Source organism: Pempheris klunzingeri, chromosome 13 (genome assembly GCF_042242105.1).
Source record: "Pempheris klunzingeri isolate RE-2024b chromosome 13, fPemKlu1.hap1, whole genome shotgun sequence".
NCBI classification, from domain to species: Eukaryota; Metazoa; Chordata; class Actinopteri; order Acropomatiformes; family Pempheridae; genus Pempheris; species Pempheris klunzingeri.
The window spans coordinates 11,012,860-11,033,426 of record NC_092024.1 but is presented as its reverse complement, the minus strand read 5'-3'; the positions used below and the strand labels follow the sequence as shown (position 1 = coordinate 11,033,426).

The window sequence follows — 20,567 nt, the reverse complement described above, 5'->3', positions numbered from 1 at the left end:
ATTTAAGCGGCTGGAAACCAGTCATTTTTGGCATATTTGCTTGAAAAATTGTCAGAAATTATTCATCAATTTATCAAATTTGTTGCAGATAATTTTTTTTGTCAATTGAGTAATCAGTTTATCAGTCAATTGTTGCAGCTCTAACTCCAAGTCCCAAATCATACCACGGTAATAATAATAATAATAATACTCAGAGAAAAGAAGACGACTGTTTCCACCGCGATTGATTACTATAAACTCAAAATTTAGCACCGCACCGTCTATTTTCAACCTGAAACCTGAATGCATTAATATGAGCATACGTGAGTCTAAACTCAGGGAAACTTTATCTGAATCTGAAGAGGCAAAATCATTATATTCCCCAGCACCAGTGACCTCTCTGCACCGACTGACCCCATCTAATCATTTCACCTCCTCATAGTGACTCAGGTCTTATGTCACCGCTTCATGTGTCGCCGTGTGTTGTTGAAAACAGCATTACATGCAGGGAATTAATTGAACCCTATGATGAGCCAACCAGTTCTTGTCCACGCACTCATGCAGATTCTCACTCGGCAAGTGTTTGTAACCAACTTCAGGTCTGCCAATTGGGCTGCGCTGAAGACAGATGATGTGATATAAAGTGATCGGCCATTAGCAAATCCAATTTATGAACCACAAACACTCTACTTTAATAACTGGTCTGCAAACAGTGGGACACCGTGGTCTTGTGTTTGTGCAAGGAGGCGTACTTCCACCCCACTGCAACCGCACGAGTACCCGCAAGTGTGAGATTGTTTTGTAGTGCGGTAATACAACAGGTATTCCTACAGTGTGACAGTGTTGAAAGATTTATTCTCATATGTTAATGAGAGGAGATGATAAGTGTGCTGTGCTGCAGATTTAGGTCTATATTTTCGTTTATTTGCACAAGGTCGTAAGTACTGTCCCTGTGCACTCCTGCTTTGTATTGTATGTTTGTCAACCACAAACACCTGAGGCAGTAGTTTCACGCTTCACGTAGCAAAAACAGTCTTGTAGTGTTCGTCCATTCGTCTTAACAGTTAATCTGTTTTCTGATGAAGTTGCAGTTTTTGTGTAACACATCATGGACTTTAGCTCTTCTGTACACATCTATATATGTGTGTGTGTGTGTGTGTCACATGCCTAACTACTTTAGCAGTAAAATCTTAGACCCTCCTGCCTTTAATTCACACTAAGCGCCTGCTATCATACTGCAAGGTGATGCTATGACAAAAGCTGGAAGGAGGAGCTTGAAATGAAAAGTAAAACTCACAAACAAAATCCATCACATGGTTAAAGAGGTGTCAAACTCCAGAGTCAGTCAGGTATGTAACGGTTGGCTGGGATCAGAGCTTCCCAACGTCGCTCATTATTTTTAAACTGCACCCCAGATCCACCCCTGCTTAATCAGAAGAAATAATAAGCAGTAATCTCCACTTTAGGAACAGCGGGCGTGCTTGTTTATGATCAGCATGTAGGAAATACCTGCTGGGTGGGAGGGGCGCGTCAGGTGAACTGCCACGGTGTTAAAGAGAGCGCAAACACAAGGAGAAATGTTTGCTCTTCCCTCCAGCTGTTGAGTGCTACAGGAGCCTGAAGGAAAGGGGAAGTGTCTCTGTGGAGGGAACATGAGTTCTTCGGATGATTTCCCACACGAGTGGATGGACAGCGTTGGTAAGGCCGGAGACGGTGATTGGTGTCCGACAAGAAAAGAGAGAACCAGCTTTGGAGAATACAACTACCACCTGCCTCTTGGAGACAGCAGCGACACCAATGACCTGGACACCGCACAGCTCTTCCCACTGATGGAGACTAAGTTGTACAAGCGGCGATGGGTCATGCTGTTCATCTTCAGCGCTTACTCCATGAGCAACGCCTTCATGTGGCTCCAGTACGGCATCATCAGCAACATCTTCATGCGCTTCTACAACATCGACACCCTGGCCATCGACTGGCTCTCCATGATCTATTTCCTCACCTACATCCCCCTCATCCTGCCCGTCATGTGGCTCCTCGACAACCGGGGCCTCCGGGACGTGGTGGTGGTGGGCTCAGCCTTCAACTGCATCGGGGCCTGGATCAAGACGAGCACGGCGGACCCCACCATGTTTGCAATGACCTTCTTTGGCCAGTTTGTGTGTTCAGTGGCCACTGTTTATATCCTGGGCATCCCATCCAGACTCGCGTCCCTGTGGTTTGGGCAGCAGGAGGTGTCCACCGCCTGTGCCATTGGCGTTCTGGGAAACCAGGTGTGTCTCTGTTTACCTGTTGTGCTCAAATGGTCTTTATCTGTGTGTGTGTGTGTGTGTGTGTGTGGTGTTATGAGCTTCTCATATTGGCGTGAAGAGAACTGTACGTGTGTGCTTGTCAAGAAAGAGTGAAAGAGAGCTCTGTCACCTTCGACACTCTTTACTGTGCATCTGAATAGCAGTGTGTTAAAGAACAGGCAGGTACATGTTATGTCATGTCAGCGTCTGCCATATTGAATGTGTCTGTCTGCTCTGTGAATTCTTTTTCCAACCTTCTCTTTGAGTCAGCAGGTTTAACGAAGTGAATCACTCTCTCTGTCCGCGGCCACTTCCGCCTCCAACAGCAAAAGCGATTCTAGAGAAGCGATTCATTTGCAGAACCAAGCACCCGATACACATTGTTAGTTTCACTTCTGTTTAAATTACCTCAGGATTAATCACATGCCTACATCATGGCAAGTCCTGTATGAGAGGTTGAGGAATAAGTGGATTTCTTTAAAGCTCACAGACTACTTTTAGGTTATTTCCTAAATCCCCAAATGTACAAAGAGTCCAGTGTTACCATTTTTAAAATACATATGACAATAGCAATTTGATGCAAACAAGCAAAATTTGAACAGAAACAGAAAAATGTGACAGCAGTGATCTAACTGTCTGTTTCAGCCAAATCAAGCTCATACATTAGAAAAAAGTCTGTCTGCACATTCTCACACACTCACAATGTACACAGGTGCCTGATAAAGACTGTCCCAATCTGGAAGGAGGTAGAGGAAGCAGATATGAGCCAGTGTAGCTCTATCTCACTAAAAAAAGGGGGCAGATTCCGGTATCACCTAATTGTTCAAAGTGATTCCTTTGAGTGAGTTTGTTCTTCCTAGCCGGGGAGTATTGCAGGGGATGGTGGGTGACTTCCACCTCCTGAACCTGCTTCTGAACAGGCTCCCAGGCTTTGGGGTAAATTACGTACACAGTGAGATTAGGTTACATTTAAGCGGTTTTAAACATTTTAATGCAATCGTGAGTCGTTTTCAAAGGGAGGAATTGGCTTTGTAACTCACGTTGGCTCCAAATCATTCTTTCTGTACAAGCCAATAAAAACAGTCACTGTATAACGGGTATAAGGCCATGTATGAATGCCCTGTGATCGCACCACGATCTTTGACACTGCACATAAACATATACCATCAAAAGATGTCTGACCCCTCTGATGCTCTTCGTCCTCTGAAGCTAAACTGCTTTTCCTTCAATTGAAGTTTGTCCTCCCTCACCTGCGTTAGACCAAACACTGCATACCGGTCATTGTCACGCATGTTCTTGTTTTGCGCTTAAGTCCCGCTCCCCGCTGCTGAAGATGAAAGGACACATTGTTGTTGATGTTTACTTGCTCACCACGACTTTTTTTTTTTTTTTCCTCCTTTGGCTCCTCTCCACAAACCTGATGCTTCCAAGCTTTCAGCCTGAAGTAGTTTACATATCCCCTCGGACGTTTAGAAATAGTTCACGTTAACAAAAAAAAAAGTAGGTATGATTTCCATAAAGGCCTGTGATGCTTTGAAGATCAAACAGATCAACAGTTTGTGTGCCAGAAGTAACTTCGTCAGTGAGGCCGTCCTTGATTTGCACCAACTGAGGAGAAGCTTGTTTTGCATTTTTGACATGTTATCAAGAGTTGCTCTGCATATCCAAAATGGAGAAAAAATAGAGGATGCAATGTCTTGTCTTTGCTTTGGGTATGTGAGAGTGATTAAAAAGAGATGACTCTCTAGTTGCTGTGTTGTAGGGTTTTTTTTTTATAGGCTCCTGTGAGCTTTCTCAAGCAAAATGACCACAAGGTAAGTTAATGATTGTTCAAGTAGCTCATTTTAGATATGTAGGATCACTATGAGTCTGTAGAGGGTAACAGGTGCAGATCTATAGATCATGGTGGCTGTAACATTCACAGAGGACTGAAGGGGGTCTGATGTATATCTGTGCCTGCACACCTCAGACACTCATCACAGGTTTGTTCCTCCTTAAGGAACACGTCTTGTCACTTTTTGCCCTTTTCCTTCTCTCACCTTTCCCCTAGAGTGGAGGGACCTCGGCTGGTGTCCCCTCGGGAATGTTCTTGAGGCCGTAGGACGCTGAGGAAGTGGGCACTACTCATGTGGCATTCAAAATTGGAAAGCTCCCCACCACCCCTCCCCATTTGCCCCCCATCCACTAGAACTGTTGCCAAAGGGTGGTGAGGGGTGGTGTGGGTAGGGGTCGGTGGGGATCGTTAGGATCCGAAAAGCCAGACAGACGTTGTATCTTCATGTCAAGCACACGACCCCCAAAATATGACATCTTGCATCACCTGTTCTTCTTAAAGCAATAGCTTTACATTGTGGGAAATTCGCTTGAAGGTGGAAAGATAGATGAGGTGATCGATACCACTCTCATATGTGTCCATCACATGGCTACAGAGGTGCTGGTATTTTGTTACATTGAGACTGTCTCAATGTGTTACAGTCTTTATGCTAAGCTAAGCTAATCGTCTCTTGATTGTGGCTTCATATTTACCGTACTAATGCGAGAGTGGTATTTTCTCATCTGACTCAGCAAGAAAGGTAATCAAAGGATTTCCCAAAATGTCAGACTATTCCTTTACCACCCCATCTTTGATATGTTTCGAATGTATATACTGTAAATAAGAATGTATTACTCATGTGTTTACATAGCGGGTAACCATCACTCACACAAATGTCAAGCAGTCAAATACCAGTAAGACGAGAACATTAATATTTTACAAGGCAGAGTAAAAAAAAACCCTTTTCTGTAACTTTTTTTCTTTTCTAATTCCTTATTTCGACCTTTTCCAACTTTTATAATGATGTTTCCCCCTGACTGTGGCTGTGTGTTTGTGAGTGTGTGTGTGTGCGCGCACGTAGTCGTCAGCCAGAGGCACCGAGCCTTTTTTAATTTTGTGCCTCTCACCCGCAGATGGGTATTGCCATTGGGTTCCTGATCCCGCCCATCCTTGTGCCTAATGTGGACGACATGAATGAGCTGGCGTACCATATCAGGGTCATGTTCTACATCAGCGCGGGAGTGGCCACCTTCATCTTTATCCTCGTGGTCATCGGTAAGTCTTCATGGGGAGATGACTATTCACATCCACAGGCTCACAGAGTGGGTAAGAGCGGTCCGGGCTCTTTAGTCGCCCACTGCACGTCCCTTTCAGTGTCATGTAACTCCCACAGTCATGGTCTGAAATTATATAAAGCAAAGAGTCATCTTGACAGCTTGTGCTTTCCAATGGTAGGGACTGTGACAAAAGGAATTGCCACTGGGATGCAATATTTTTAGATGAGAGCACAAATGATTCTGTAGACGGATTTTTGCCACATCAGGGTTCACTGTTTGGCATATGATTTCATTCATTTTTATGCAGTAGAGCTTCTTATCTGCTTGTTGGGCTCCTCGGGCAGCGCCGCTGGACGTGGTGCGGGATGTGCTCTCCACCGAGAACTCAACAGTGCACTAGATGAGCAGCTGCAGTAATTGCTGTAATTGTCCTCCTTTTGATGAGATGTGTTCGGACACGATGTGAAATACAGGCAGGAACTGAGGGAGTCATGGAAGTGTTTTATGAAATCATCCTCTACCCTCAGCTCTGTCAAATTCTCCTTCCACCTCCACAAAGGACTAAAACTCACTGACAGTCAGAGAAACGCGGTGAAGCTTCACCACAGGTTGCATTTTTTCTTCTTGGAGACACAGATCCTTGGTTGGCAATCAGAAATGAGACCATCTGTATTCAAGGGCTCTGCTCTCCCCCACACGTGTTTTCAATCACTCTAGTTAATCAAGCCAGTAACAGTATTAGTATAAGCACTGTCATATTGATACAGCAAGTATTGCTGAATAAGAATATTTTTACTTTATTGGGTTCATATTGTTATGTTTAACAAATCTGTCCCAGACCTTTCAATACAGCTCCAGAAACTATAAACACTACACAAATCAAAACCTAAAACATGACCAAGAAACAAGACAATAAAAACATTAATAGGACATTTTTATTCAAACACAACCATACATGGCTATTGTACAAAACATAGTTTCATGTTCATATTAATGGATTGTTATATTGTTATTGTGTTGTTTGCCACCAGGCACTGAGGAAACTACTAGAAAAGTAAGTTATGATAAATTGATTGTCAACATTATGTCTCCACTTATATGTGAGTACAGTACTGAGATTAGCCATTTAAGTGGCTTTGAATTGCATCACATGGTCTTCGGCAGCACTTATATAGTTTGCTCAGTTGTCATCATGCGACCTAGTTAAGCAACTGTAGTCATGTGATAACCCAAGAGACGAAGATTAAAGGACAGAGGCAGTAATAAAGAAAAACGTTAATTTTGTACACTTGCATTTTGTTACTAAGCTTGTGGTGTGCGTGCAAAGCTTGTGTTCTTCGTCCAGTCAGGGCCAGTTTACAGTGTGATAATGCGATTGCGTGTAAGAGCTGCAGTAAAAACATTAGTTATGTCAGATCAGATATAAAAGAGACAAGCAGCATGAATGAGTATGTAATATGTGGTATTAATGGATTTAGTGGCCATGCTATCCAGTGTATCTGTCTGAGATTACACACTATAGGTTTATACAGACAAGCATCAGAGCCAATAAAAGTATTTCAAATCAAAACACTGATAATGATTTGTCTTTCTTTAACTGACTCATCCTGTTGGCTCTCTGATAACAGGTGTGTCACACAGATGATGGCCGGAAAAGTAGCTGAGCACGGCGAGGTCATCACCTATGATGAATTATCTTATCTTCAGAGACACGTCCAACCCTGGCTTAAATGTTGTGTGCACACACATATTACGTACTTCTATCTACTTTGCTTCCACTCCTCCTACCGTCAGACATCCAGCATCCTGCTGGGCTTCTGCCCCCGTCAGCGTCAGTATTGGCTGATCGGAAAACAGACGATACACTCACACACACAAGCTTAATGAAAGGACTGATTTTCTTATGCACATTTTATATCCCAAACACACACACAAGTAACCTCCTGAAATGTGTTTGTTTTCCAGTGTTTCAGGAGAAGCCAGAAATCCCCCCCACCCAGGCCCAGGCTCAGGCCAGGAGCATCCCCCCCGACGAGTACTCGTACACGGCTTCAATCTTGAGGCTGCTGCGCAACAAGCCCTTCATGCTCCTGGTGGTCAGCTATGGTGGGTCACTTCCAGTAGTCTTAATCTGTTTGAACTTCCACGAACAGGCTGGTGGATCTTAAATTTATGAATTAACACCTTAAAAACTTGGCTTTTTAAATCCTCACTAATTTATCCAGGGCTGCCACTAATGATTAATATAGATTTATATAGATGTGATTAATATAGATTAATCATTAGTGATCTATATAATGACAAGAAAGAGAAAAAAAGAGCCCAAGATGACATAAATTCATTGTTTTATCTGACCAACAATCCAAAGCCCAGAGGTGATAAAACAGAGAAATACTTCAGAAAAACCTCACATTTGAGAAGCTAAAGTTAAGAATATTTGTAATTTTTTCCTCAATAATGGTTTACAGTGATAAATGAAATATCAGAATTATAGTTTGTTAATTCTCTGTCAATCTTCAAACTTTTAGTTAGTTGTAATTGATTTTAACATGCTGTATTTTCATAGTAAGGTCACATAAGCTTATGCATCAATAGCAGAGGACGTCAGAGTCAAATCTGTATCTTCACGTGCCTCTGTGTCATAATGGCACCTGGATTACATCATTGTGACATGCAGCTCATTCCACACTCCAACGTCTTGCTCTTATCGCTTATCCAGGCTCGGATGTCGTCGCAACATTGAGGCGAAAGGTAGTCAAGATGTAAAAGCCTTAAAATAGATGCCTGCAGATGAAGCTGTGTTAGTGGAAGCTCACCGTCGTTATCAGCTGGTGTAGCTGATATGAGGAGGTGTCGTCACACGGACTTCCAGTTCACTGCCTATGTGTTGCATTGATCTTTTAACCTTTCCTAACACTAACCTAACAGTCACCTTTTTTTTGCTCAAAGGTCACTATTTAATGACGACAATGTTAATGATTGAAGATGATTGAATGAACGTTAATGAGTGAAGAATCTTAAAATTTCTGCAAATTTGTGTCCTTAGCATGTTGTAAGAATGGGAGTTTATGGTCCTTTTGTGTCTAGAGAGTTTGAAAGATGACTGACTGATTGATTGATTACTGATTGACATCTGCTCTGGTATAAACTAAATGCCTTAAGTTACGTATTGGCGAAATCTGAAGGCCACCGTAGACTTAATGTTTGAATTTTGTTTATTTTGTTAGATTTGTTGATAGATAACCTCATGTTTGTTGTCTGCAGGGCTGAACGTCGGCTGCTTCTACGCCGTTTCCACGCTGTTGAATCGGATGATCATTGAACACTACCCTGTAAGTTCATGTGTGTCCGCTCTAAAACATACTACTGCCTTATATGCTTTATTTCCAAAGCAGGTTAGCTTGTGTTGAACTTTCTCAGTCTCATTCTTCCGTCTTTACCTCCTCTACAATTCTTTCCTTTTGTGCAGTTTTTCCTTGACACTGCCAAGTTGCCGAGCAGATGACCCTGACACAGATAGCAGGGGTCTGGGAATCTGATTGTTATGGCCCAGAGCTTCCAGGACTAGATAACTGCAGGGTTCAAAATGTCCCAGATGTCTCGTGCAGTCTGTAAAACCAGAAATTTCATTGTTTTTTTTCCCCTTCAGGGTGAAGAGGTGAATGCTGGGAGAATTGGTCTGACTATTGTTATTGCTGGCATGGTGGGGTCTCTCATATGCGGCATTTGGCTGGACAAGACCAAAACATACAAGTAAGATATTTCTAAAAAACACACAAGTTTTACTGCTGATCTTTTGCACTTTGATGGGCAAAAACACAAAAACAATGACAAATGGAGTCCTTCATCGTCCTCGTGCACATTAAAAAGATTTAAGATTAGTTGTTTTAATTTCTTGTCATCAGAATAACTTGTAAGTGTACAAAGTCCATTGTTCAATTGATGACTTAAAGTTGTCATTCGCTCTTCAATCACTGCGCAAGGGAACTTAAAACACTTGCTTTTTTCAAACAACATGTCTGCGGCCGTGGTGGCTGCTGTGTGAGGTGTTGCTTTAAGCGAAATGCTAATGCCAGCATGCTAACATGCTCACAATGAAGATGCTAACAGGCTGATGTTCAGCAGGTGTAATGTTCAGCATCTTCTCCATCTTAGTTCAGTGTGTTAGCGTGCTAACGTGCTAATTAGCACTAATTAGCAAAGTACAGCTGAGGCTGATGGAGCGAATCCATCCAATAGCTCAAAACTACAAATGTCAACCTCATGGTGGCGCTAGAGGAAAAGTCAGGGTTTCGCCAAAGTCAGTAGGATTCATCCCCAGGGGACCTTGAATATCTGTACAAACTTTCATAGCAATCCATCCAATAGTTGGTGAGATTTTTCACTCTCAGACGGACATAGAGCCACGCTGCATAGCATGTATAAAAACTTGTGATATTTTAGCTTCATGTGCTTCCAGTGAATCTGTGATACCAGGAACTCGCTGTAACCTCTGAGAGGAAGTGCACCAATGTAATTTTCAGTCTTAAGGGTCAACAGTCACTCTTGTTTGCTGCACTTTTAGCTGTGCTTTAAAACATGGGCTCCTTGCAGGGATGTCTTTTAAATCATCCATTCACAGGGAGATGTCCCAGTGAATTAAAGCTTTTGTTCAAAGTGGGCACGAATGAGAATCCAGTGGAGCTGAGTTTTATATCTGATGTTCCTCTCTGCTTATCTGAACTGACAGGCTTTACTCTGCTGGTCCTCCCAGGTCACCTCTCAGTACAGTACATCAATCACATAAATAATTAATAACTCAAAAATTGGTATCTCATGAATCTTGCATTTGTTTTTGTCTTGATCAAGCACATTAATACTTGGTAACCATTTATTTTCAGCAGTTAGATGTTTGGTGCACTGCCTTCACTGATCTGGTATTCCAACTATTATGACTGTGTTCGGACACGATGTGAAAAATCCTTGGTCCTCAGATTCCTTACATGCCATTAGGATGCTGCACTGTCAAAGCAGTAAGTCCAGATTTATGTTGCTGACCCTCCCACTCCTATTGTCCCATGTGGGAGAGAGTCAAAGGACAGTGCTATATTAACAAAAATGTTTTGAGGCCGTATTTTACGCGTGGTTGTGCGGGAGACAGCTTCGCCAGAGTAAGCCTGTTTGTGCAGATGGCCTGGGTCATGACAGGTGGTCCTCAGTGACTCAGGAATACTGTTTATGCCGAGGAACAATTTTCAAATGAGACATCCATCCATAAAAAGATGCCTCGTCTGACACAAAATATAAAAACCAGAAACAAAACTAAGATTGTTAATAAAAATAAACACATTTCTTCACCTCTTGTATTGGTAGAAACTGAGGATATTTATGATATTAGTCCTGGTTGATTGTGTCATAATATGAATAAAATACATCTAATCCATGAAAATGAAATGATGCATGTCAAATATGGAGGAGAAGAGCTACTGGTTCGTTGGATGGTCCCTTAGCTCCCAGTTTAACCCTGCAGTACAGATTAGTTTGGCTTCTTGTGATGAATTTCTTGCACTTGAGTAAATCCTAAATCATTTAATCATATAAATCAAGCATGGCTGTTCCCTGACAGATGATACAAGCTTTCGTGTAATGGATCGGCTGTATCTAAAGATGTTTCTTTATAATGTAGGTTTGATTGTTTTTTAGAAATAAAGAATAGATTAATAAATGAATTAAATAAAGACCACCATCTATGCACATAACCTCATGTAGCCCATGACTGCTTCCTCACCATATAAAGATATTTTAAATGGTAAAACTTCCACAATTTATAATATAGATAGAATAATATTAAGTGAATGAAATCTTTCCCCCTTAAGTAACCAAATGGCTTTTGCAAATGTTCACATGTAAATGCCAATACAGACCTTTGTCACAAGATTTAGATTGTTGAAGTTGAACCAGATTGAAATGAATTTCTAAGATGATTTCTAGAGTCTTTTAGAGTCACGTTAATCTTTGGCGTGCTGTGTTTACAAGCATGTGGATCGTATTGTCTTTGTGCTTTTCAAACTGCATCATTAATATTTCTCTCCTGTTTCCTTCAGACAAACCACCTTGGTCGTGTATCTGCTCTCTCTGATCGGGATGCTCGTCTATGCCTTCACCCTTAACCTGGGCTACCTGTGGGTGGTGTTTGTCACAGCTGGAGTTTTAGGGTAGGTGACAGGTAACATTGCCAGGTTACTAGCCAACATGTGATTGCACTGAAGTGACACCTTGACAATACTCGTTTCATCCAACCAACATGATTAACATTTTCAATGTTAAAAGGAAAAGCAGCATACCTTCACGTTTGATAAATCTGAATCATGAAATGCTTAAAAATGATTTCAACAAACCATTTCAGCAGTACTTTGAGTTGTAGCTGAACATATCTGGTGTTGTTGTTGTGCGCATAAATCCTAATTTGTAAAGTAACTAGTAACTAAAGCTGTCAGATTATGGTAGTGAGGTAAAATACTTTACTGAAATAAAGTAGAAGAGTAGAAGTACAAAGTGGGATGAGAAGAAAATACCCAAATTAAGTACAAGGACCTCAAATTTGTACTTAAGTACAGTACTTAGTTACATTCCACCCTCAGGACCCTGTCATGAACCTGAATCTAAAGCAGACGCCACACTTAACACTCTTCAACAGACTTCATTTTGTTGGTTCAGTGAGACTGACATTAAAGATGGTAGCTAATCCGAATGTTGTCTGGCCTGTCTGATGACGGCGTCTTCAGACCCCGAGGTTACGATGAACCATGTCTGTCTCATTTGACGTCAGGTTACCTCAGGTTTTCTGTACAAGGCCTCAAAACTTTGTGTTGAGGCTTTATGGAGTTCATGTTTCTTTGCATGTCTCTCATGTCGCATTAGTGCTGCTTTGTCAAAGCAAACTGAACGCTCCTCCAGTTCCCCAGTCCACGTGCTTTGTCCTTATAATTATTGCTATTTATGGTAAGCTGATTATGCCCATAGCTGGTTTCCATAGCAATTCCTTTGTCTGGGTTTCAGGAATCAAACCCAGACAGGATGTATTATACAGCAATTTACACGTGGCCTACTTTTAAATACGTGGACTTGTTTTTCTAGTCCTTAGGTGGGATGAAAACTACTGCAGATCACACTGGATATGTTGGCTTTATTTGACCATGTCTGTCTGTCTGTCTGTCCGTCCGTCTGTCTGTCTGCAGCTTCTTCATGACAGGATACCTGCCTCTGGGCTTTGAGTTTGCAGTAGAGCTCACCTATCCCGAATCAGAGGGGACCTCATCTGGGCTGCTCAACTGTTCAGCTCAGGTCAGTAACGTTTGCCGCCGATGGCCTTTAAAGACTCAGACATGAAAGACAGGACACAAACCATTTTTTAAATCTCATTTCAGATCTTCGGAATCATCTTCACCATCTCCCAGGGGAAGATTATTGACAAATGGGGCACTTTAGCTGGAAACGTCTTTCTGTGTATCTTTCTGCTAATAGGAACAGTGATGACAGGTGAGATATTAACCTCCTCTGTAATAACACGAAACACCTTTAACAACAACGGTGAACATTGAACTGTCAGCCAACCGCGGACATGGATGCACGTGATATTCAAGGGAACTTTATCACGCTGAGTGTTTCCAAGGTAATGCAGAGGCTGTTTGTGTTTGCGGTTCTCAAGTTACAGTCATATCTGTCACAGGGTAAGGTCGCCTCCTAGTGGCTGAATGAAGGCATAATTCACTGAAAAAGAAGACTTCATCTTAATGCTCATATCAAAAGCCCGCTTATTAATTCCCCTAAATTATGCTCTTTTTGTTAAAAACATTTTAAGGACATTAACATTTTTACTGGTTACCTAATGCCGTGTATTATTGGTAGTACATTAAAACACATCTGATTTCTCTGATATTCTCTGAAAGCCTGCAAACATCGGGTTGTGACATGAAACCCCCGTTACCATTTTGCATGGAAAAGGGGGGAACTTGATAGGTCCTGATATTGTGACATGACTGTGGAGGCACACTGAGACACAGCATTGTTAGTACTGTCCAAGCACCGGCTTTGAATAGCCTTCCGTGTGTTATATCCGTGTTGCTATTTCACCCTAAAAAACACTGAGTAACAGCAGCGAGTCTCTTCTGATTCCACAGTGCCCTGCTCTGATTTTAAACCTCAAGTCCACCAGAGTACACGAGCTAAACTTGTCCTCCTGCTCCGTCCTCCTCACAGGATTCATCAAGTCTGACCTCCGTCGACAGAAGGCCAACGAGCAGGCTGAGGTGCAGGCAGTGAGCGTAAGTACATCTGCGTGTCTGCTACGTGAAGTCAGAGGTGGGATCGTCACATCCCTGCGGAGAAGGGGTGTGTCAGATGCCGCTCTGACTCTGAGCCGAATGCGTTGTCCTCACACCGTGGCACTCTGCTGCATGCAGTGCCACGGTGCGATGCAGTGGTTGCCAATGCTGCACTGGTGGAAGCTTTCCCTCTGAACTCACTGAAAAAACTTCCTCTGCTCTCAAATGCTGTTTACAGAAAGCATAATTCTGCTTTGTCTGACAGCTCCCCAACTCACTCTAACAGCATGTTTACCAGCCTTTGCTCTCAGAAAAACCTCATTTTATTTCAACTCTTGCAAAGACGTCTTTTGCTTTGTTACGCTTTCATATGGGTGCAGTTGACAGCTGTCAAACTGATCGGTAATCTGTAACAATCACTTTTACACACCACAATCCATTATCAATAAATATAAAGGTTCAATTGATTTAGTTCATCTAGATCAAATACAATACATCAAATACTGAAAATAAAACCTCCAGCTGCTCAGAACCACCTTTGACTTTCTGCCATTTTAATCTAAGTCTTACGTTGCATCGTGTGTCTTCTGCCGCCCACTTGTTGACTTGTTTAAGATCAGCTCGGCACGTCTTGCTGTCTCTCTACATCCTTTCTTTGTTCACATTATTCTAATTCTAACAATACAAATACAGCAAAAATGGAAACTCCGGTAATCCTGCACGCTAACACAGCTGAAATGCATTGAATAGACCGCCACCACTTTTTCTTGTTTTATGAACGAGTCAGCAGTGAGATAAATAACGAAACAGTTGAAAAATAGCACTAATAGGTGAATAAATGTAAAATATATTACAAACAAATACTAAAGTGGCATCATATTTAGCATGATTTACCTTCCCACTAAAGGCTGTGTCAGTGTGGCTACTGGGCTCTAGAGCGCAGGCAGCAGGCAGTATTAGCTGAGTGTGCAGGGGGGCAGACTGGTGGTGGTGGTGTGGAGGAGACAGTGGAGGACGAGGTGGCCCCTCTGGGCCCCTCAGAGGTGTGACACCCAAGCTATCGTTCCAGCCTACAGGCTCGGTGTCATCGGTGCAGGACTACGGGGCCACATCGTGCAGCGGCCTCTGGCAACGGCAGTCTTGACATAAACCCACAACCTCACTAAAACCAAAACACACACCTGCTAAGGTAGGGGCACACACACCCTCAGAGGCCTCAGCACCAGTGATACTGTACCTCACACACACACACACACACACACTTATCTTATCTTATCTTATCTACTTAATGTAAAAAATATCGCTGTATCTGTTGCCACTGTTACAAATTCTGTTTCAATTTATAAAGTAGGAGGTTACAAAAGCATGACTCATATTTTGTAAATATTGACATGAATTGTATTTGTTCTAATTCCTTCTGAGCTGCAAACGATTTATCCTGAGACGTCTTAAGTCGCCTCTGTGAAAATAAAATTAATATTTAAGGGATGTCTAGATTTCTAGCTGCTGTTTTGTCACTGGATGTGGATTTTTTTTTGCTTAAACCAAATCTGCTCTTCATAGCACAGTTTAAAGTGATTATTTGACATTGATGATGAACTGACAGTACTAACTGAGGGGACTGCATAGCAAGTTATTGATTCTATTGATTTGATGCCATGAGCAGTTTTAGATGTTTAATACTAATTAATGTACAGGATGAGTTGGCAATTTGTGTTTTTTTTTTTTTCATTTTCATTTTCACCCATTGTGACTGTGAGCACTTCCTGTCCTCGTCCTTTACAGAAAACAACAGCTGATCCGGAGAGAGCCGTGTCTCGGCCTGAAGTCCCGAAGGAGAGAAAGTTATAAGGAGGACAGACGTGCACGCTCTGTCCACGATAGCGCTGTGCACAGACAAATACTGACACGTCAACAAGCATAAACATGCACATATGGCCATGGAGGGAAAAGCTGCTGTGAAGACTGAGCGCACGGAGGCTGAATCATACTGAGCAGCCCTCTGTGAGGCTTCATGGCGCTCTGCACACCGTGGCGTACTGTACGGGGGCCGCGCTGTGGTCTCTGACAGTCACCATTGATGCACACTAATATCCCAAGTGCACCTTAGCTCGACCCAAACAAGCACACGTCAGTCAAAACAAGGGGAACACACTTAGAACCTCGATGGCTTTTACACCCCTTGACGAAAACATTAATTTCATCCAATGTCGGATTTTACATGACTCGTCAGTGAATGCTGTGCCACATAAGTGACTCCAGCATCACTGCGGTATTTAAATGAACTGTTTCCTGACCTTTTACCGTCCTTGTCTGATTAGTGTTAACATAGTGTTCTATGCATCTAATAAGCAATATTTAACTTTGTGAGCGCCTCCTAACATTTGACCATTAATGTGTGTGACTGAACCCAGTCTTTACATTGCTGAAGGTGTTGGATGAGTGTATTATTGTAAGCGTGTTGAATGCAGACTAAGGACCATGACCTGCTCTCTGGTCAGAAGCTGCTCGACAAGGCTTTCACGTCACCTCTGAGTACTGCTGATTTTAAATATGATTGATGCTGTGCATCTGAGTACACTTTATTTAGGAAGGTCAGTGTTGTCCTTGTTTTACTGTAAGTGATCTCTGCAACACATTCGGTGATAAATAACTGGATCAACATGGAAGGACGAGACAAATCGATCTGCTGCGGTTGTCATTTTGCACAAGAAAACATTTTTATGTATCGGAACTTAAAATTTGTTACTGAGAAATGTAGTTCATGCTGTGGACCAGTGTTTGTACAGTTTGTCATTAACATGTTTTACTTGTGTAAATATGTTGTGGCTAGTTGTCCGGTGATTTTCCTATTTCATAATGATTTTGAAGGTGCTAGTTTTTCTTTCAGTGGCATTGTTAGAATCATTTACATTGCTGTGAAAAATTTTATACAACCTAAGAGTTTTTCCTTTGTATTCTTTTAATTGATTAATTAATGTTGAGTTTTGCATCTAGACTGGATGCAAAATGTAGTGTCTTATAAACATAAATAGGAGAATTAATCAAGTAAACACAAATGGAGGATTCAGTGAAGCTTTTTTTTGCTCACCATCTAGATAACCTCAAGAAAAAAGTGCCACTGTATATATCTTTGGTTACGATAAGGAGAACACGAGAAGTTATTTGTCTTTGTAGCTTAAAAAGCCTCACAGAGCACAGCGCGCTCACATTTTCTGCAAGTCCACTGAACCAAAAAGCCAGAATTAGCAGAAAATAATGTCAAGAACCTCTCATTTTAAACCAAATATGACATCTGAGCAGCACAGAATATTAAACTTGTATCAAAAATAATGCAAAAAAATGCAATTACACCCTCGGAAATGAGACTTCTTAACTTATTTTTCTTTAGTAGCTAATCATTTTCTTATTACTTTAGAAGGAAACATAAAAAAAATCAAATTTCATTTTTGGAAGGTTTTATAGGACATTAATTTAAAGGTTGTACAAACTTTTCACAGCATTGAACAAACATCAAGAATAATTGCTGGCACGTGTTTGTGGTGAGGGTAGTTTTATACTGTTAGTCGTCTGAGTTCTTTTGTAAACCATGACTTAAAAGTATAGGAAGTGGTAGTAGAAATAAAACAATCGACGTTCTGAAGAACATCTACGCTGTATTCTTTCTGTAATCTTTTCGTTCAGGGACATCACATCATTTTAAATGTTTTTTTTTTAAACTTAATGCATACAGACACAAGTGAATATCATTCAGCACTGACTTGTTTCATATCAGGACGATCATGTATTGCTGTGATCACAGTACAGATACTAAAGAAATTAACTAAATGAAACCTCCATGTATTACACTTATACACTTGAGAATAAATGACTTACAAACCAGCACATATTGATCACTGTAATGTAACATGAACTTCTGTCAGATGTTTTGATTGTAAAATACCAGTTAGAAAAAAACAATAAAATCCAGCCCAGCTAGAGATGTATATACTCTATTTTAGGTGATAAAGTAGGAAATTAATTCAAATCCAGATCTCATGATCTTCAAGGCAGGGAGCAGCACACTAGGGCCAGTCCACAGGTGTCTGCTGGTCATCGTGGAGGGGAGTTAAGTGGACCAGAGGAAAATCAGACTGCCGGGATTCAGTTACGCTTCTTCTGTCGCGCTCCCACTTCCTCTTGTGTCTCTGGAAAACACTGGAATCCTATCAGCATGCCAATGACAGAGAAACCTAGAAAAACACATGAAGATGATGTGACTGTTTTTCAAATAAGTCTTCACACCTTCTAAAACCTAAACTTTGATCATTTAAACGTAAAAATGTTTCCCATCACTCCCCAGTAGAGTCCTCACTCACTTGCAACAACGAGAGGTGCCATGACCCCGATAGTCAGAGGTGCAGTTTTATAGATGAAGGCTTCAGACAGGAAGTGGCCCAACGCCAGCACAAAAGTCCACAAGGTGATGTGATACAGCCTGTCGGAGCCAGCACGACACACAGTGAAAACACAGGAAGACTGCCAATAAAAACAAGGTGAGGGAAGAAAGAAGCTGCCTTACGTTCTGTTCTGGATATCAATGGCACAGGCGCAGCGAATGATCGATGACAGCAACGTCCAAATCCCAAACGTTCGAGCTTGAAGACCGTTCACTAAGGAAATGGGAAGAAAATGGAAAATCAGGAACGCAAGAGTTTAAAAAATGGAAGAAAATATCATGATATAGCCATCTATATGTCTGTAACATGTTCAGTCAGAAGAGGGTACACGTCTACTTTTATTTATAAAGTCTTGATAACAGCTGGAAAGATAAATCAGCTGGGCCAATAAGCCAATATTAAAGACAGATTTTAGCTTTTCGCTAACTCTATCAATATATGTGTATATGTGTGTGTATGTGAGTATGAGTTTTGAAATGCAAATGGAAACAATTTTACTTTTACAAGAGACAGCAAACTGTGCTGTATGTGAACATGCAATGACAATAATGGCGCTCATTCATTCATTCATTCATATGTCTACCACAAAGAGTAAAGAACTGGTCATTTGGGTCACTCAGTGTCACTGTCCACCAGAGAGCACTGACATGTTTAATTTACTAGCAATAAAATGTCATGTTTAGTGCTTTAATTATTTAACAACAAAATTAAAGGTGTTCTTATCAAAGATGTTTGTTTATATAATGTGCTTATCAGCCACTAATGAGAATCAGATTTTCCACACTCACAAATATTGATAAAAGATTCAGCGCCATGTGGCTCTAATCTGGTTATGATTTTATCCTAATAGTCCATGCACATTAAATGTTGTCCTCAGGCCCAAATTACAGTTGATACAAGTTTCAGACACATTTTCCCATTGAATGCTATAAATTAGGAGGAATGACATGATCAGCTCCAGCCAACATCATGCTCAGGTGAGGAAGAGTATACAGAGCTGTAATGTCCATTAGCTTCAGTCAGTCAGACCTACAGTAGTTTGCTCACCAAAGTGCGGCGTGCCCGTGTAGAGCTTCTCTGACAGAAAACTGTGATCTCTGAAACTTTGCACCGTGTTTCCCATCGCGATGACGGACACCATCACCAACCAGCTCCGCAGGACGTTCAGAAAGCGACTCATCCTCTCTGTCAGAGAGACGCACCTGTCGGAGAGGAAGAATCAGTGTGTTCACCGCAGGATAAACAACTTCAAACTGAAGGCCAGGGCAAGTACAACAGACGCCTGCTGTTTGTTACGTGAACGCATCAGAGGGAAACGTACATCTGTCAGCTAGCAAGTGATATTCGGCAACAACTAACATGATTGGTTATTACAATTAATGAGCCCGTTATGGTAAAAATAACATGAATCGTGAGTATATTTACCTGCCGGAGTCTATCAAACTACAGTGAGAACATGTTCCTGACAGAAAAGAGAGAGAGTTACATGTGAAACAATTAAGTGGGACAGAAGCCAACCTCGTATGGTGTGTTATATTCACAACATAAACCTGCCAATCTTGTACAATGGGGCTGACCAATCACAGAGCTCAAGAAATGGCTCCATCCAGTCGTAACATTAATATGATTGGCTTATAGGAGCGCGTAGGTTCCGCCTACTTTCCTCACAAGCCAATAGAAATCAAGTAATCTGGTCACCTGTAAACGTTAGGCTGCGTTCAAACAAAGAGTAAATGTGGAGTGAGAGAATGCTCTGTTGCGTCTTTATACCTTTGTTAAATGTGCTCCTGTAGTCACAGTTGATCGCATTTTTGATTAAAATATGAAGTCAAGTCCGTACAAAGACTTCTACATTTTTACACTGGTACCATTCAGTGACCTGTATTCACTATTTAAGAGAAAGAAATACTATTTAGACTGAAAACACGAGCTCTCTTTTCGTTTGACTGCTGTACTAACGTCTGTCCCGCGCACCACCACTGGATGAATGCAGAACACACGTTGGTCACGTGGTCAAATAAGTGGAATGCGCATGCTCCGTGTGCTGTTGCTACTCAGTTGTTGTAGTTACCAGGAAGATTAACCGCGATGATCGACTGGCCCTGGTGCTACCAGCTTGCTAGCAGCTAGCAGGCTCTCAGACATAAAGGCAAGTTGACATCGGTGTTAATTTGTATTTTGCATCATAAAAACACCTAGTTAAGCGGTCTCACACTGAGCAGACTTTACCTGGTTAGGTCTCATTACCTAACGTAACATGTCAGCAACCCGTAAGTCTTATTGAACTAGCTAACGCTGTTTTGGTAATCTCCCGTAACGTTTCATGTCTACTGTTACGTTAATGGAAAATTAATTTAACTACAGGTAGAGCTACAGAGCAGCTGTGCTCGGCTAACTGTGCGCTAGGTTAAATGTGAAGCCCCGTTGTGTGTAAATGTACAAATGTCACATGTTTGTCAGCGAGC

At 41.6% G+C, this 20,567-nt stretch overlaps 2 protein-coding genes across 3 annotated transcripts; one reads left to right on the top strand and one right to left on the bottom strand.

Moving 5' to 3' along the window:
• Positions 1-1,664: 1,664 nt before the first annotated feature.
• Positions 1,665-17,309, top strand: flvcr2a (FLVCR choline and putative heme transporter 2a). 2 transcript variants are annotated; one of them, XM_070841950.1, is made up of 11 exons: positions 1,665-2,252; positions 5,217-5,358; positions 7,326-7,466; positions 8,625-8,692; positions 9,010-9,113; positions 11,444-11,554; positions 12,578-12,683; positions 12,767-12,878; positions 13,599-13,663; positions 14,733-14,852; positions 15,449-15,531. In XM_070841950.1, exons 1-10 carry the CDS (start codon positions 1,665-1,667, stop codon positions 14,805-14,807), a joined length of 1,512 nt encoding a protein of 503 aa, XP_070698051.1. In that variant the 3' UTR covers positions 14,808-14,852; positions 15,449-15,531. The 2 variants fall into 2 exon arrangements, with proteins under 2 accessions (XP_070698051.1, XP_070698052.1); XM_070841951.1 differs by lacking the exon at positions 14,733-14,852 and having other exon boundaries at positions 15,449-17,309.
• Positions 17,310-17,436: 127 nt separating this feature from the next.
• On the bottom strand, positions 17,437-19,641 carry erg28 (ergosterol biosynthesis 28 homolog). The gene is made up of 5 exons (XM_070841953.1): positions 19,528-19,641; positions 19,150-19,304; positions 18,225-18,315; positions 18,022-18,140; positions 17,437-17,895 (listed from the first exon to the last, which is right to left on the bottom strand). The coding sequence occupies exons 2-5, from the start codon at positions 19,280-19,282 to the stop codon at positions 17,807-17,809; spliced, it is 432 nt and encodes a 143-aa protein (XP_070698054.1). The 5' UTR covers positions 19,283-19,304; positions 19,528-19,641; the 3' UTR covers positions 17,437-17,806.
• Positions 19,642-20,567: the final 926 nt, after the last annotated feature.

Coding starts and splice junctions, on each gene's coding strand:
- flvcr2a (XM_070841950.1), top strand. CDS start 1,665: ATGGACAGCGTTGGTAAGGCCGGAGACGGTGATTGGTGTCCGACAAGA. Junction 8,693..9,009: donor TGATCATTGAACACTACCCT/GTAAGTTCATGT, acceptor TTTCCCCTTCAG/GGTGAAGAGGTGAATGCTGG. Junction 11,555..12,577: donor GTCACAGCTGGAGTTTTAGG/GTAGGTGACAGG, acceptor GTCTGTCTGCAG/CTTCTTCATGACAGGATACC.
- erg28 (XM_070841953.1), bottom strand. CDS start 19,282: ATGAGTCGCTTTCTGAACGTCCTGCGGAGCTGGTTGGTGATGGTGTCC. Junction 18,316..19,149: donor CACGGGCACGCCGCACTTTG/GTGAGCAAACTA, acceptor CCATTTCCTTAG/TGAACGGTCTTCAAGCTCGA. Junction 17,896..18,021: donor GGCACCTCTCGTTGTTGCAA/GTGAGTGAGGAC, acceptor GTGTTTTTCTAG/GTTTCTCTGTCATTGGCATG.